Source organism: Salvelinus sp. IW2-2015, linkage group LG28 (genome assembly GCF_002910315.2).
Source record: "Salvelinus sp. IW2-2015 linkage group LG28, ASM291031v2, whole genome shotgun sequence".
In the NCBI taxonomy this organism is placed as follows: Eukaryota; Metazoa; Chordata; class Actinopteri; order Salmoniformes; family Salmonidae; genus Salvelinus; species Salvelinus sp. IW2-2015.
The window spans coordinates 31,300,028-31,313,156 of record NC_036868.1 but is presented as its reverse complement, the minus strand read 5'-3'; the positions used below and the strand labels follow the sequence as shown (position 1 = coordinate 31,313,156).

Here is a 13,129-nt window from a genome sequence, read left to right as displayed (position 1 = left end):
CACACCAGATACTGACTGTTACTTTTGATTTTGACCCCCCCTTTTGTTCAGGGACACATTATTCCATTTCTGTTAGTCACATGTCTGTGGAACTTGTTCAGTTTATGTCTCAGTTGTTGAATCTTGTTATGTTCATACAAATATTTACACATGTTAAGTTTGCTGAAAATAAACGCAGTTGACAGTGAGAGGATGTTTCTTTTTTTGCTGAATTTACMTAGTCAATTGAAAATGTGCTTAGAGTTTTGAAACAGCTGCCTTTTTGATTAACTGTTTTGAGTTATGTACTAAGAGTTGTGAAAATGTATCACATACTTGTAAAAATTGCACCAAAGCGATAAAAAAAGTTAACATACAGTATATAGTTTGATAACTGCTGAGCACTGTAAAATTCTATAMTTTTACTTCATAAATGTAMTAATTTGACATCAATTTATGTTGGAAGGTAAAACCAAATCAGCCATCTCCATCAGCCAGTGTGGTTCAATAGGACAAAGTTGAAAGAGTCACTTTTTGTGCTACCATTTAGAATTGTGTACTGTAGTGTACAATGCACTGCTGAAATACCTTGGTTGTATAACAATATATTCCATCTCATTATCTGAATTTCATTGACACACTGTAAACTGATGAATTTCAAGCAGAGAGACATGCAATACRTTGTTAGTTGACAAATCATGTAGAAAAGGTGATCATTTTTTGCAATAACCKGATTTCTGATGATTTGTCCTACGTATGTACTGTATAAAGAAACTGTAAGACTGACATATTTCTCAACATGCTCATAACCTGCCATTGGATACAAATTATTAGTAAGAAAAATTGTGTGTGAAGTTATAGTCAAATACTCTGGTAAATGTTATTTACCATATACTATTCTTTCCATTCAGCGCTTCAAAAATAACACTTTTGAAATGTGATAATCTTGTATTTGCTATTGGAATAAATGGTAGTTAAAATGACTAAATGGTGAGTCTATAATTACATGATGTATTAGTGACTAAACTAAATGTTCTCATGGTATTTCACTGAAAACGTAGTAGATGTGTGTGTCACGACCTGATCGGTTTCACCTGTCCTTGTGATTGTCTCCACACCCCTCCAGGTGTCGCCCATCTTCCCCCAGAAGTTATGCTGGATTGACAGCATGGCCAATGTTGAATGTTTATCCTTTAAAACTTTGAAAAGAGACCCTTAAACCCAGACTTGGACCACACACCCAATCCACTGAATAGCAGTTAGCCACTGATTCCTTTCAAACCACTCATTGTTGAATTTGCGATTTCCAACTTGTTGTGTAATGTTTATGTCCAATGGCCGATGAGCACCAATACATTTTATCTATAATTTCTCTTCATATGACAAGGATTGAAAAGGGTTTGCCAGTAGATTGTTGTCATGATTCAAGATGATGACTGCTAGCTTGCTAGCTAAGATTTTGAAAATATGATGTTGACATGATCAGTCCAATCAAATCTACAGCAGATATATCGTATTTGATGTCATTTTATCTGTGGCCAATGACCTTGAGCCTTCTTGGATGGGCAGCTGTAATGTAACTCTATGGCGGCACCCAAGGGGCTAGAATTTTCAAGCTCTCCCCGTAGATTTTGAGGCGATGTAGTGTCTCCATGAGTGACAGACCACTGAGCCAATCACAGCGCAACTAGAGAACATTACCAACCCCTACGCTCCGTATTTTCCGCTGGACGCCCTACCTCCACAGAAAGCATTGAGCTAGGCTGTAACACCTGCATTTTAGAGTTGCCTCACTCAAGAAAGCAAAAGAGACCATGTTTGTATGCAGCTTTATTCAATAATTTTTTTATACATTGTTTGCAAACTGATATGTGACACGTATTAATTCCAAAATAACATGCAAAACAGGCAACAACAACAAAACAGGTGGGGCTCAAAACAGGGCTCTGCCCCACCTGCCCTGAGCGACAGGTCCACACTGGCTTGCCGTTCCAAACAAAGTGGAATATTTTTTGCTCATGTAATTTAGAAAACAAGTCGTTAGGTTAGGCAGGGCCATAAGTAAATAGGTAAACTGGGATATGACTAAATAATGAATCAGAGTGATTTTTCCACAAATAGACAGGTGTTGTTCTTTCCATGGTAACTTTCTATTAAAATGTATTGTAATGAGATATTTGATTTATTTCGGGATATGAATACCGAGTTTGTGCACTTTATGTAAAAAGTAATGTAAAAGTTGTATTTTTTTTGTGATCAAATATGTAATATGGTGCACTTATCATAATTCTGTTTTAGTCCAGAGAGGTTAYAGGTTTGCATATTTCCTTTGCCTTTCGAGTGAATTGTAGTTGRCTACCATGAATGTATTTGTTAGCGACAAAAGACATGGTTGTTGTTTTCAATAGCTTTCAGTCCTGTAGCCTTCACCAYGTGAGTGTCTAAGTGAATATGTTTTCTTTCAAATGAAACTCTTTATGACAATACATTACAGTATATCATAAGGCATTTCTTTGACGGCCTAGTTACACCCTCACTCTAGGGATGTTTCGTTTGATACCAGAGAGCCGAGGCATGCGTCTAAATGCCTGTGCATCACTTTTTCAGAAATACGTCATCAATGATGTCCGAAGCTTCGCTTGTCGCATGCTTTTTCTAACCGTGTGTCGCAAAATGCCAGATCCCAGRAGTTATATATGTGTCGTGTCAAAGGTTACGTGAACAACTATGATCAAAGGAACAATCCAGCTTTCACAKAGCTCTGGGCCCTAGTTATAGATGTATTATTCCATGATCAGGTAGTCAGGAAAAACCATGGTGCTTAATGATGTCTCCCCCCCCACAGTGTTGTAGTGTTGGTGTGAGTGATGAGGATGGGGATATACTCCTGTTTATCTAGCTCTGCTATCACAACAGTCCATCAAACTAATGTGGCAGAGAAAACCAACACACAGATCATTAGATCAATACAGACAGCTGAAGTGTGTGCGGGGACTTTTATGGCGTACTTTGACCTGAGAGGGCAATACTATATGTAACATTGTGAAAAGTGAGGAGAAATGAGTGTGCTTATCAGTCATCAATAGGAAATCTGTTTCTCAAAACCAGTTCATTTGACCCTTGACCCTGCTGTCAACAGGGGTAATCCCTAAACCTCTATTCCTGCCCCTCTCACCTCTTCGCTCCTTCTCAGAGTCCACCGACTGCCTACCCTGCTGCTGCCAACACACTTGTGGTGTCTCTTAACACTCAAATGAATAGGCCATCCAGGGGCTTAATCTCTTCAACCCTACATACCACCACTGCCAAGCCCAGCCAGCCCAGCTCAGCCCTGGGCATACAGCAAGGGCACAGCTTCTCCTGGAAGGTCAAATACATTTATACTCTGCAAAATAGCATCCAGATTACATGACACAGAGATATGATTTMTTTTTAAATAGGCAAGTCAGTTAAGAACAAATTCTTATTTACAATGATGGCCTACCAGGGAACAGTGGGTTAACTGCCTTGTTCAGGGGCAGAACAACAGATTTTTACCTTGTCCGCTCGGGGATTCGATCTAGCAACCTTTCGGTTACTAGTCTAATGCTCTAACCACTAGGCTGCTTGCTGTCCTAGTGATGTATTGAGCCAGGCTGTTTCTGTTTCTCTGTGTTTCTCTCTCTGTGTGGTGTGTGTGTGTGTGTGTGTGTGGTGTGTGTGGTGTGTGTGTGGTGGTGTGTGGTGTGGTGTGTGTGTGTGGTGTGTGTGTGTGTGTGTGTGTGTGTGTGCTGTGGGTGCGTGCCGTGCGTGCGTGCGTGCGTGCGTGCGTGCGTGCGTGCGTCTCACCCCAGAGAGTAGACCCGGCAGTGTTTGGTGTGTATCCGTTGTGCCAGGCTGTACTTGCTGTCCAGACACACTGCCCAGGGCCCCTTTGGCCCTTCCTGACCCTCTAGTACCAAGGGGCCCTCTGGGGAAGGGGGGGCACAAGACACCTGTAGAAGAGACACAGGGATCATCAGTAAACGTGTCCCCAAAAATGTCATTAAAAAAAAGTATTATTATTATATATTTGTTATTGTATTCTGCATTGTTGGGAAGATTAAGTAAGCATTTCACTGTTAGTTTACACCTGTTGTTTATGAAGCATGTGTCAATTAAAATGAGATTTGATGGTTATCATTCGCTATTGTTATCATTGTAATTGTAATAATCATCAACATCACATACTGTATAGTGTATACCATAGTTACCCCTTGCCCCTGTCAGATCACACATTCACCACACACACACACACACACATATATATTCATATTTCAACATGTTTTTCTTTCTCATCGAGTAGCACCCTCTCCATTTCTTCTCCTCTGCCCCTTGCCTTCCTTTCCTTTTGGTTTCAGTGAAGGAGAAGAAATGTGATTTAGTGTTAACAAATGCGTCTTCCATCCTTGACATGATTCTCCATCTCACACTGAGGGACAGGGCACCTTAATCTTGCCTTAATGCTCAAGGATTCCATTGACTCTATGTTGCAGTTCAACGTTTCTGTTTATTTTTTCATTTACATGTTCTATATACTGTAAAGTTAATGTACTAACTGAAACRACATGCAAAATCAATAGATTCATTAATAGCTAGAGTTGAAAGCGCACACTGCCAAGTTTCTCTTGTCAGCAGAAGAGAGTGAGAACGAGAGGAAGTGAGGAAGAGAGGAGGAGCGAAYAATAGGGAGAGGACGCGAGAAGGAGAGGGAGATATCTGCCCTTCCAGGCCCCTATCTCTCTCTACTGCAGCCACCATTGGRGATAACAACACCAAGACTAACAGAACCAGTTGGCCTACACTGGCTGGTCTTAGTCTGTGGGGAGTAGGTATTTATTTGTTTGGGACGGGGTGTATGTGTATATTAGAGAGAGACGGCAAACTCCAATGGCAAAAAGACAAGGATGGCTGTGTAAAGTATGTGTGAAGAGCTGTGTGTGAGCCAAAGGCATCATTGATAGAGTGTATGTGTGTGCATGCGTGGAGGCATTTGTGCATGCATACATACAGTGAGGGAAAAAAGTATTTGATCCCCTGCTGATTTTGTAGCTTTGCCCACTGACAAAGAAATGATCAGTCTTAATTTTAATGGTAGGTTTATTTGAACAGTGAGAGACAGATAACAACAAAAAATCCAGAAAAACGCATGTCAAAAACGTTATAAATTGATTTGCATTTTAATGAGGGAAATAAGTATTTGACCCCCTCTCAATCAGAAAGATTTCTGGCTCCTAGGTGTCTTTCTACAGGTAACGAGCTGAGATTAGGAGCACACTCTTTAAAGGGAGTGCTCCTAATCTCAGTTTCTTACCTGTATAAAAGACACCTGTCCACAGAAGCAATCAATCAATCAGATTCCAAACTCTCCACCATGGCCAAGACCAAAGAGCTCTCCAAGGATGTCAGGGACAAGATTGTAGAATCTACACAAGGCTGGAATGGGCTACAAGACCATTGCCAAGCAGCTTGGTGAGAAGGTGACAACAGTTGGTGCGATTATTCGCAATGGAAGAAAACAAAAGAACTGTCAAACTCCCTTGGCCTAGGGCTCCATGCAAGATCTCACCTCGTGGAGTTGCAATGATCATGAGAATGGTGAGGAATCAGCCCAGAATACACAGGAGGATCTTGTCAATGATCTCAAGGCAGCTGGGACCATAGTCACCAAAGAAACAATTGGTAACACACTACGCCGTGAAGGACTGAAATCCTGCAGCGCCCGCAAGGTCCCCTGCTCAAGAAAGCACATATACATGCCCGTCTGAAGTTTGCCATGAAACTCTGAATGATTCAGAGAGACAACTGGGTGAACGTGTTGTGGTCAGATGAGACCAAAATGGAGTTCTTTGGCATCAACTCAACTTGCCGTGTTTGGAGGAAAGGGAATGCTGCCTATGACCCCAAGAAACCATCCCCACCGTCAAACATGGCGGTGGAAACATTATGCTTTGGGGGTGTTTTTCTGCTAAGGGGACAGGACAACTTCACCGCAATACAGGGACGATGGACGGGGCCATGTACCGTCAAATCTTGGGTGAAAACCTCCTTCCCTCAGCCAGGGTATTGAAAATGGTCGTGGATGGGTATTCCAGCATGACAATGACCCAAAACACACGGCCAAGGCAACAAAGGAGTGGCTCAAGAAAAAGCACATTAAGGTCCTGGAGTGGCCTAGCCAGTCTCCAGACCTTAATCCCATAAGAAAATCTGTGGAGGGAGCTGAAGGTTCGAGTTGCCAAACGTCAGCCTCGAAACCTTAATTGACTTGAAGAAGATCTGCAAAGAGGAGTGGGACAAAATCTCTCCTGAGATGTGTGTGCAAACCTGGTGGCCAACTACAAGAAACATCTGACCTCTGTGATTGCCAACAAGGGTTTTTGCACCAAGTACTAAGTCATGTTTTGCAGAGGGGTCAAATACTTATTTCCCTCATTAAAATGCAAATCAATTTATAAAATTTTTGACATGCGTTTTTCTGGATTTTTTTGTTGATATTCTGTCTCTCACTGTTCAAATAAACCTACCATTATTACAGACTGATAATTTCTTTGTCAGTGGGCAAACGTACAAAATCAGCAGGGGATCAAATACTTTTTTCCCTCACTGTACGTGTGTTGTGCATGCATTCATGCATGTGTGTGTCTGAATGTGTGTTTGGAGTGTGTGTGGGTGGTGTTGCAACAGACAGGATTTATGACTGTTTTCTGTCTGATTGCTTTAGCTCTTCTATCTGCTCCAGAGACTGTCTGAACTGGCCTGGACCAGCCGGTAATTGACAGCGACAGACTGATTATTTGTTCTCATCGCAATGTCTTTCCCCATAGAGACCACAGCCCAGACAGAGACTGGTCATAAATCCTTCTCTTTCTGAACCACCATGTTAGCCCACCCGAACCAGGGCCGGTTGCACCAGTTGGTGGGTCGTGACTCTATGTCCAACGTAAAATGTGCCTCTACTTTGCTGACGTTTATGAATTCTTCCCCATGCCACGAATGGAAAGTGGACAAAGCCTAGAATCCCTAGAGGGTTATTACGCTTTGTGATGTCATACATCTTTGGAATTGATGGATTCCGACTGCTTAAATTTTTTAGAAGAAAAGCATTTGTCAATAGAGATGAATAGGAGGACCTCAATGCTTTTATCCTGTCCGAACAGAACTTTTGGCATGAAAAGAAGGCCGAAGGCAATAGGAGGCATGAACCAAGTCAAGAGCTGTGACTTATTGTGAGCGAATAACAGTCACACTTGGAGCCTTGGGGACTTCTGTCAAGCACTCTGCAACAATGACATTGTAAAAAAAAACGCAGAATGGAATAGAATTTTAAACAGTCTTATGAATACATTGTGTTGTGGTGAGCACCGTGAGCTATGCTGAAATGGGAGGCAGTCATCCATCGATGATACTGTTGTATTGGAGGATTTTTGTTTAGCTGTTGCAGTTATGTGTTGTAGAGGTTCCTAATTGTGTTGGCCCATTATTGTTGATTTGAACATGTTTTATTGTAACAGTTATGCTGGACTATATTGTGGCTATTATAAATAGAAAGGTACTGACACGTTGTTGTCATTTTGAATATCTGCAACAGTATGTTACCTTGATCAGTCTCCACCTTTCCCACTGTTGTGTGTGTGTTGTGTGTGTGTGTGTGTGTGTGTGTGTGTGTGTGTGTGTGTGTGTGTGTGTGTGTGGTGTGTGTGTGTGTGTGTGTGTGTGTGTGTGTGGTGTGTGTGTGTGTGTGTGTGTGTGTGTGTGTTGCATTGACTGCTAATGATTTGCCAAACGCAGTGCAGCGTACCTCTCTCAAACGTTGAGTTCCACAACCCACGACGTCAGTCAGAATTACTGCTGAGGAAGCTGTTATAGTCACTGCAACTACCTCTCCCGCCTGTCAGAGGAGATGATAGGCGATTCACCCCCAGCAACCCCCTTCCACACACACCACACCACACACACACACAACACACACACACACACACACACACACACACACACAACACACACACACACACACACACACACACACACACCACACACACACACTGAAGACAGGTCACACATCCAAAGGCTAATTCATTATAAGCTACATGCCTGCCATGTAAGATATACTGTAGAGTAAGTGCTTCGTCATTAGCAGAACTCTGTAGGCCCACGGTATATGAAAGAAAAGATAAGAGGTTTGCTGATGTTTCTAAGCATAATTTGATTACAGAGGCACAATGGCCTTCGTTATCAGAAAATAGTCGGACTGTAGCAAGGATAAAACTTACTTGACTAGTTAAACAACTTGATTGATGCTATAGCCTCTCTCACACAGTGCAGTTGGAGTTTGTATCTTGTTGATTATAAGACACAAGGGCATAAAAGCCGGCCCTGTCTCTGCCTCGCAATCTTTATCCTCAAACAACACGTCAGTCAACAAACAAAAAAGGCAAGAACATCTCATTGATTAAGTTAAATCAAGTACAGGCTTAACTTAATGAACAACAGAGACAGAATGCAGTATGGGATTTTATTACATAGTTTTGGGTATGGCCTCGTCTCCGAGGAATGCTCCTCGGAGCCAGATGCTGATGACAGGTAGCCCTTTGCTGGGCAGCTGGCATCGGAACCACTCGGCTGGAGGAAAGGAGTTCCAATGAGGGGCCTTAAATTTATTATAGCTTGTGGTGGTGGGGAGGTGGATGGTCGTTGAAACCTTTGCTGAAAACAGCAAGTGAGAGAACATGGGTAAGAGAGAGCAAGCATGGGGAATGTGAATTATTGTGCCGTGCTTATAGGCTATAAGTTACATAGGTGAGTGACATTCCACACGTGGCTAATAGGACTGAGGAGAAGAAATAAGACGCTATGCTGATGATGATACATTTGTATTCATTCTATCTATGTCCGTATAATAGGAAACAAAGTGTATCTTTACTGTATCNGTATAATAGGAAACAAAGTGTATCTTTACTGTATCTTTACTGGATGAAGTTAAATTAGCATTCAGATCAGCCTGCCTGATTGAACTTTCGTAAACCACAGTAGGAAAGAGACAAATCAGATTAATCAGAACACCATCTCTATGGTAATCAATGGACTATGTTTGAGCTGTCAGGCAAGACAAATTCTCTTTCAATGAACATATATGAAAAGGGTGCTTTATTTACAGTTATAGTTGGTTATAGACCAGCATAAATTTAAAGCTGGTCCATGCTGGTGTCGTGTCTCTGAACTCTGATTAAATTATATGACATGCTATTTTATCAAATCGATTACCTAACGTTTAATTGATTACGTGATTGAATTAAACCAGGCAACAATTAAACCATTAATAACCTGGGGCACCACGGAAGCGTTCATTATATAGAGCGGTTATCTCCCAAATCCACTCTCTTAAAGATCTGAAGATCTTTTATATCAATAGCAGTCAATTATTAATTGTCACCTTGATCGGTCTCATTCTGATTGATGAAGTACTCTGTACGAACCCGAGCTAACAAGTTGAATCAGTAATACACAAATCAGCTTAATTATTTATTTACTAAACACCTAAATAAATACACAGACTGACATATATATACACAAGATAGGTCACACATTGATTACTAATCATGTCATGAAAAGCCCCTAGTGGGCTAACCCGATATGACGGCTGGTTACACAAAGGAAGAGGGTTTGGTTTGAATGAAAGAGCGGGAAGATTGAGGGACAAAGGGATTGGGTCTCTATCGGACCTTGAGAAGCTATGCTACCGTAAATACAGAATTGTATGCATTCTAATAAGCGCCCATTCGGGAAAAGGAAAATGCAAGATATATATTTAGTCTGAGCTGCGCTTCGATAGATGGGTCGAAGATGYAAGACTGGTTTGCCCAGCAGAGATCGCCATTGTCCTTTGAAGAATCTTTCTGGTCGTAGTGTTGTAGAGCGGATAAGTTGAAGTACCCTGTCGTTCTTAGSAGATTTTCTGTCCTTTTCTAGGCCATGTACGTTTACAGCTGCAGCTGATAACACGACGTCTAGGATGTATCAATAATTCTTTAGTGAATAATAGTTCAAAGTTCATACCAAGTTACCATAACCAGCTCATGCTGTATTCTGGCTGGTCTAGTCGAAATTCACCATTCCAGCGTGGTGATCGTCACCTCCACGTTGAAATTCGCCTTTCTAAACTTTAGGACAGTAGTCCTCACATTTCTGGAACTAAATGTTAATGATCGTTAGTGGGCTTTTGTACTGGGGAGGAGAAGGGGCGTGTTTCATCCTTCTAACCAATGTCTGTGCTCCCATGGGTGGGGTAACTGATTGAGCATAAGTTTAATTATGGAACAATTCTCTCATTTAGAAGTTAAAATGACATTTTATCTTCTCACAAGTAGTTTCATGTTTAATCACATAAGGTATGCAACATTTTGATGTAAATCTGATAACTAMAATGTGTAGACTTTCAAAGATACAATTCTGTCGTCCTATCTACCAAAACAATGACTGATCTGACATCATATTCTTTAAGTACCAACGGAGCCTTCCATTACAGAAATATTGTCTCATTGTTCAACTTTCTGATGTTACCATCCTGTAGTCTTTCTCTGTGGTAACAAAATGGCTTTCCAAAAGTCCATTCTGTAGAGTGGAGAGAGAGTTTCTGTATTTATGGTAGGTGATAAACCGGTGGGAGGGGGGAAAGGGGGGTTTATGACGCTCACCTTTCCCAGGGACATGAAACAAGCTAAAGTTATACCTCTGTATAAGAAGGGGATAAAGTCTGACCCTGGGAATTATAGGCCTGTATCTATCCTCTGTGTAACATCAAAGATCCTGGAGAGAATTGTACATGAGCAAATGTATGAATATGTTAACAAACAGGGTCTAATGTATGATTTTCAGTCGGGTTTTAGAAAAACATACTCCACTGATTCWTGTCTACTTTACTTGACTGACTGTGGAATGGTACTGCTTGACCTACAGAAGGCCTTTGATACAGTTAACCACTGTCTCCTAATCTCCAAACTGGAGGCACTGGGGTTAAGCAGTATCCCTCTAGGCTGGGTAAAGTCCTATTTATCAGGAAGGGAGCAAGTAGTAGAGGTTAATGGTTCACTGTCTCAGGCAAAACCAATGAGTTGTGGAGTTCCACAGGGGAGCGTGCTTGGGCCTCTGCTGTTTTTATTGTATATTAACGATATGAAATATGCTTGTTCTTGCCGTCTTTTTCTTTATGCGGATGACTCTACACTTCTGGTGTCTCACAAAAGTAAAACTATGTTGGAGYYCATACTTAAAACAGAGCTTACTAACATTAGCAAATGGCTTGGAGATAATAAGCTATCTCTGCACTTAGGGAAAACTGAAGCAATTATTTTTGGATCCAGACCTAAATTGGGTAGGTCGTCTGAAATCAGAGTGGAGTTAGGGGGTGAGGTGCTGACTACTAAAACCTCTGTTAGCTACTTGGGATGTATCCTTGATGGAAGCTTGGGAGGTGTGAGCATGGCCAATAAGGTGCTAGGGAAGGTTAATGCCAGGACTACGTTTTTGGCTAGAAAGTCCAAGCTGCTTGATAAGGACTCCATGAAAGTGCTAGCTACTGCCCTCATTCAATGCCATTTTGACTATGCTAGTACTTCCTGGTTTGGGGGCTTATCTAAACTTATGAAGGGGAAGCTCCAGATAGCCCAGAATTAAGCTGATCAGGGTAGTTTTGAAGGTGAGTCCCTGTACTCACATAGGCAGGAGCTGCTTTCAGAAAACTAAACTGGCTGCCTGTTGAGGCTAGGGTGTCCCAGATTAGACTAGGTTTGGTTTACAGGAGTATTTATGGTCCTGCGCCCAGATATCTAAGTGATTACTTTCCTCGTGTTAGGGATGCACACAATCAACAGCACCAGATCAGGTGTTGCTGATGTGTGCTTATACAGGTTCAGGAGTAATGCTGGGAAAGGTACTTTCGTGTATACTGGAGCCTCAGAATGGAATGAGTTGCCTCTGTCTATAAAAACAACGTCCTCTCTGGACAGCTTTAAAAATATGTTTGATGTCTTCTTTCTGTGCCCATATGAATAACCCCTATGATGTAACTGGAATTATGAGATAGATGTTCTTCTTCTCTGTTTTTTGTTTATTATTTCACTGCCATTACTGTGTTTGATCTTGTCTAGCCATCTTGTCTCAAGAGGACCACAATGGAAATAAGTCCCAGACTGTCACGCCCTGGCCTTAGTATTCTTTGTTTTCTTTATTATTTAGTTTAGGTCAGGGTGTGACATGGGAATGTATGTGTTTTGTATTGTCTAGGGGTTTTGTATGGTAAATGGGTCAGTGTCTTGTCTAGGTGTTTGTAGTTCTATGGCTGCCTAGATTGGTTCTCAATTAGAGGCAGCTGTGGTTCATTGTCTCTGATTGAGAGCCATATTTAAGGCAGTCATAGGCATTGGGGTTTTGTGGGTAATTGTCTATGTTGTAGTTTGTAGCTTGTGGTGCACTTACGTTTATAGCTTCACGATCGTTTGTTTGTTTTGTTTATTGGTTATAATAGTGTTGTTTCTGTTTTTCTTATTCTCCAATATGTGTGTATGTATTTTCCACACGCTGCGCCTTGGTCACACTTCTTCCACTCAAGACGATCGTGACACAGACTTTATTGTGTTTATCCTCAATCATTTTATTCATGTGCATGTATGGCTTTTAAGTTTTTTTGTGTTGTTTTTTTAAAATGGTCGAATTAATAAACTAAATAAAACTAAAAACACCCAACAGGGCAAAGTCCATGACACTCGGTCTTATACTTGGTCCATGCAGATTGTGTTCTGGAATAAGTCCCAATTGTTGGATATCTCCAATCTGGCTGGGGATATGCATAAACTAGTCACCAGCATACCAGCATCAAAGTGTCCAAACACATCAAATGCTGGTCACAAACAAAACCAGGACTAGTCAGCAACATATGCTGGTCTATGCTGTTTTTACCCCCAGAAGGGTTTTCTGTTATATTACCACAAAAACACCAGTCTCAACGTCAACAGTGAAGAGGCAACTCCGGGATGCTGGCCTTCAGGCAGAGTTGCAAAGAAAAAAGCCAATCTCAGACTGGCCAATAAAAAGAAAAAGATTAAGATGGGTAAAAGAACACAGACACTGGACAGAG

At 41.4% G+C, this 13,129-nt stretch overlaps 1 protein-coding gene across 1 annotated transcript in view; it reads right to left on the bottom strand.

Moving 5' to 3' along the window:
• The window catches only part of LOC111954652 (probable methyltransferase-like protein 24), a 95,915-nt gene that overhangs the window by 15,581 nt on the left and 67,205 nt on the right, over nucleotides 1-13,129 (bottom strand). The window contains exon 3 of the mRNA XM_023974532.2: nucleotides 3,808-3,953. Coding sequence (XP_023830300.1) covers nucleotides 3,808-3,953 — 146 coding nt within the window. The remainder of the gene's footprint in view (nucleotides 1-3,807; nucleotides 3,954-13,129) is intronic.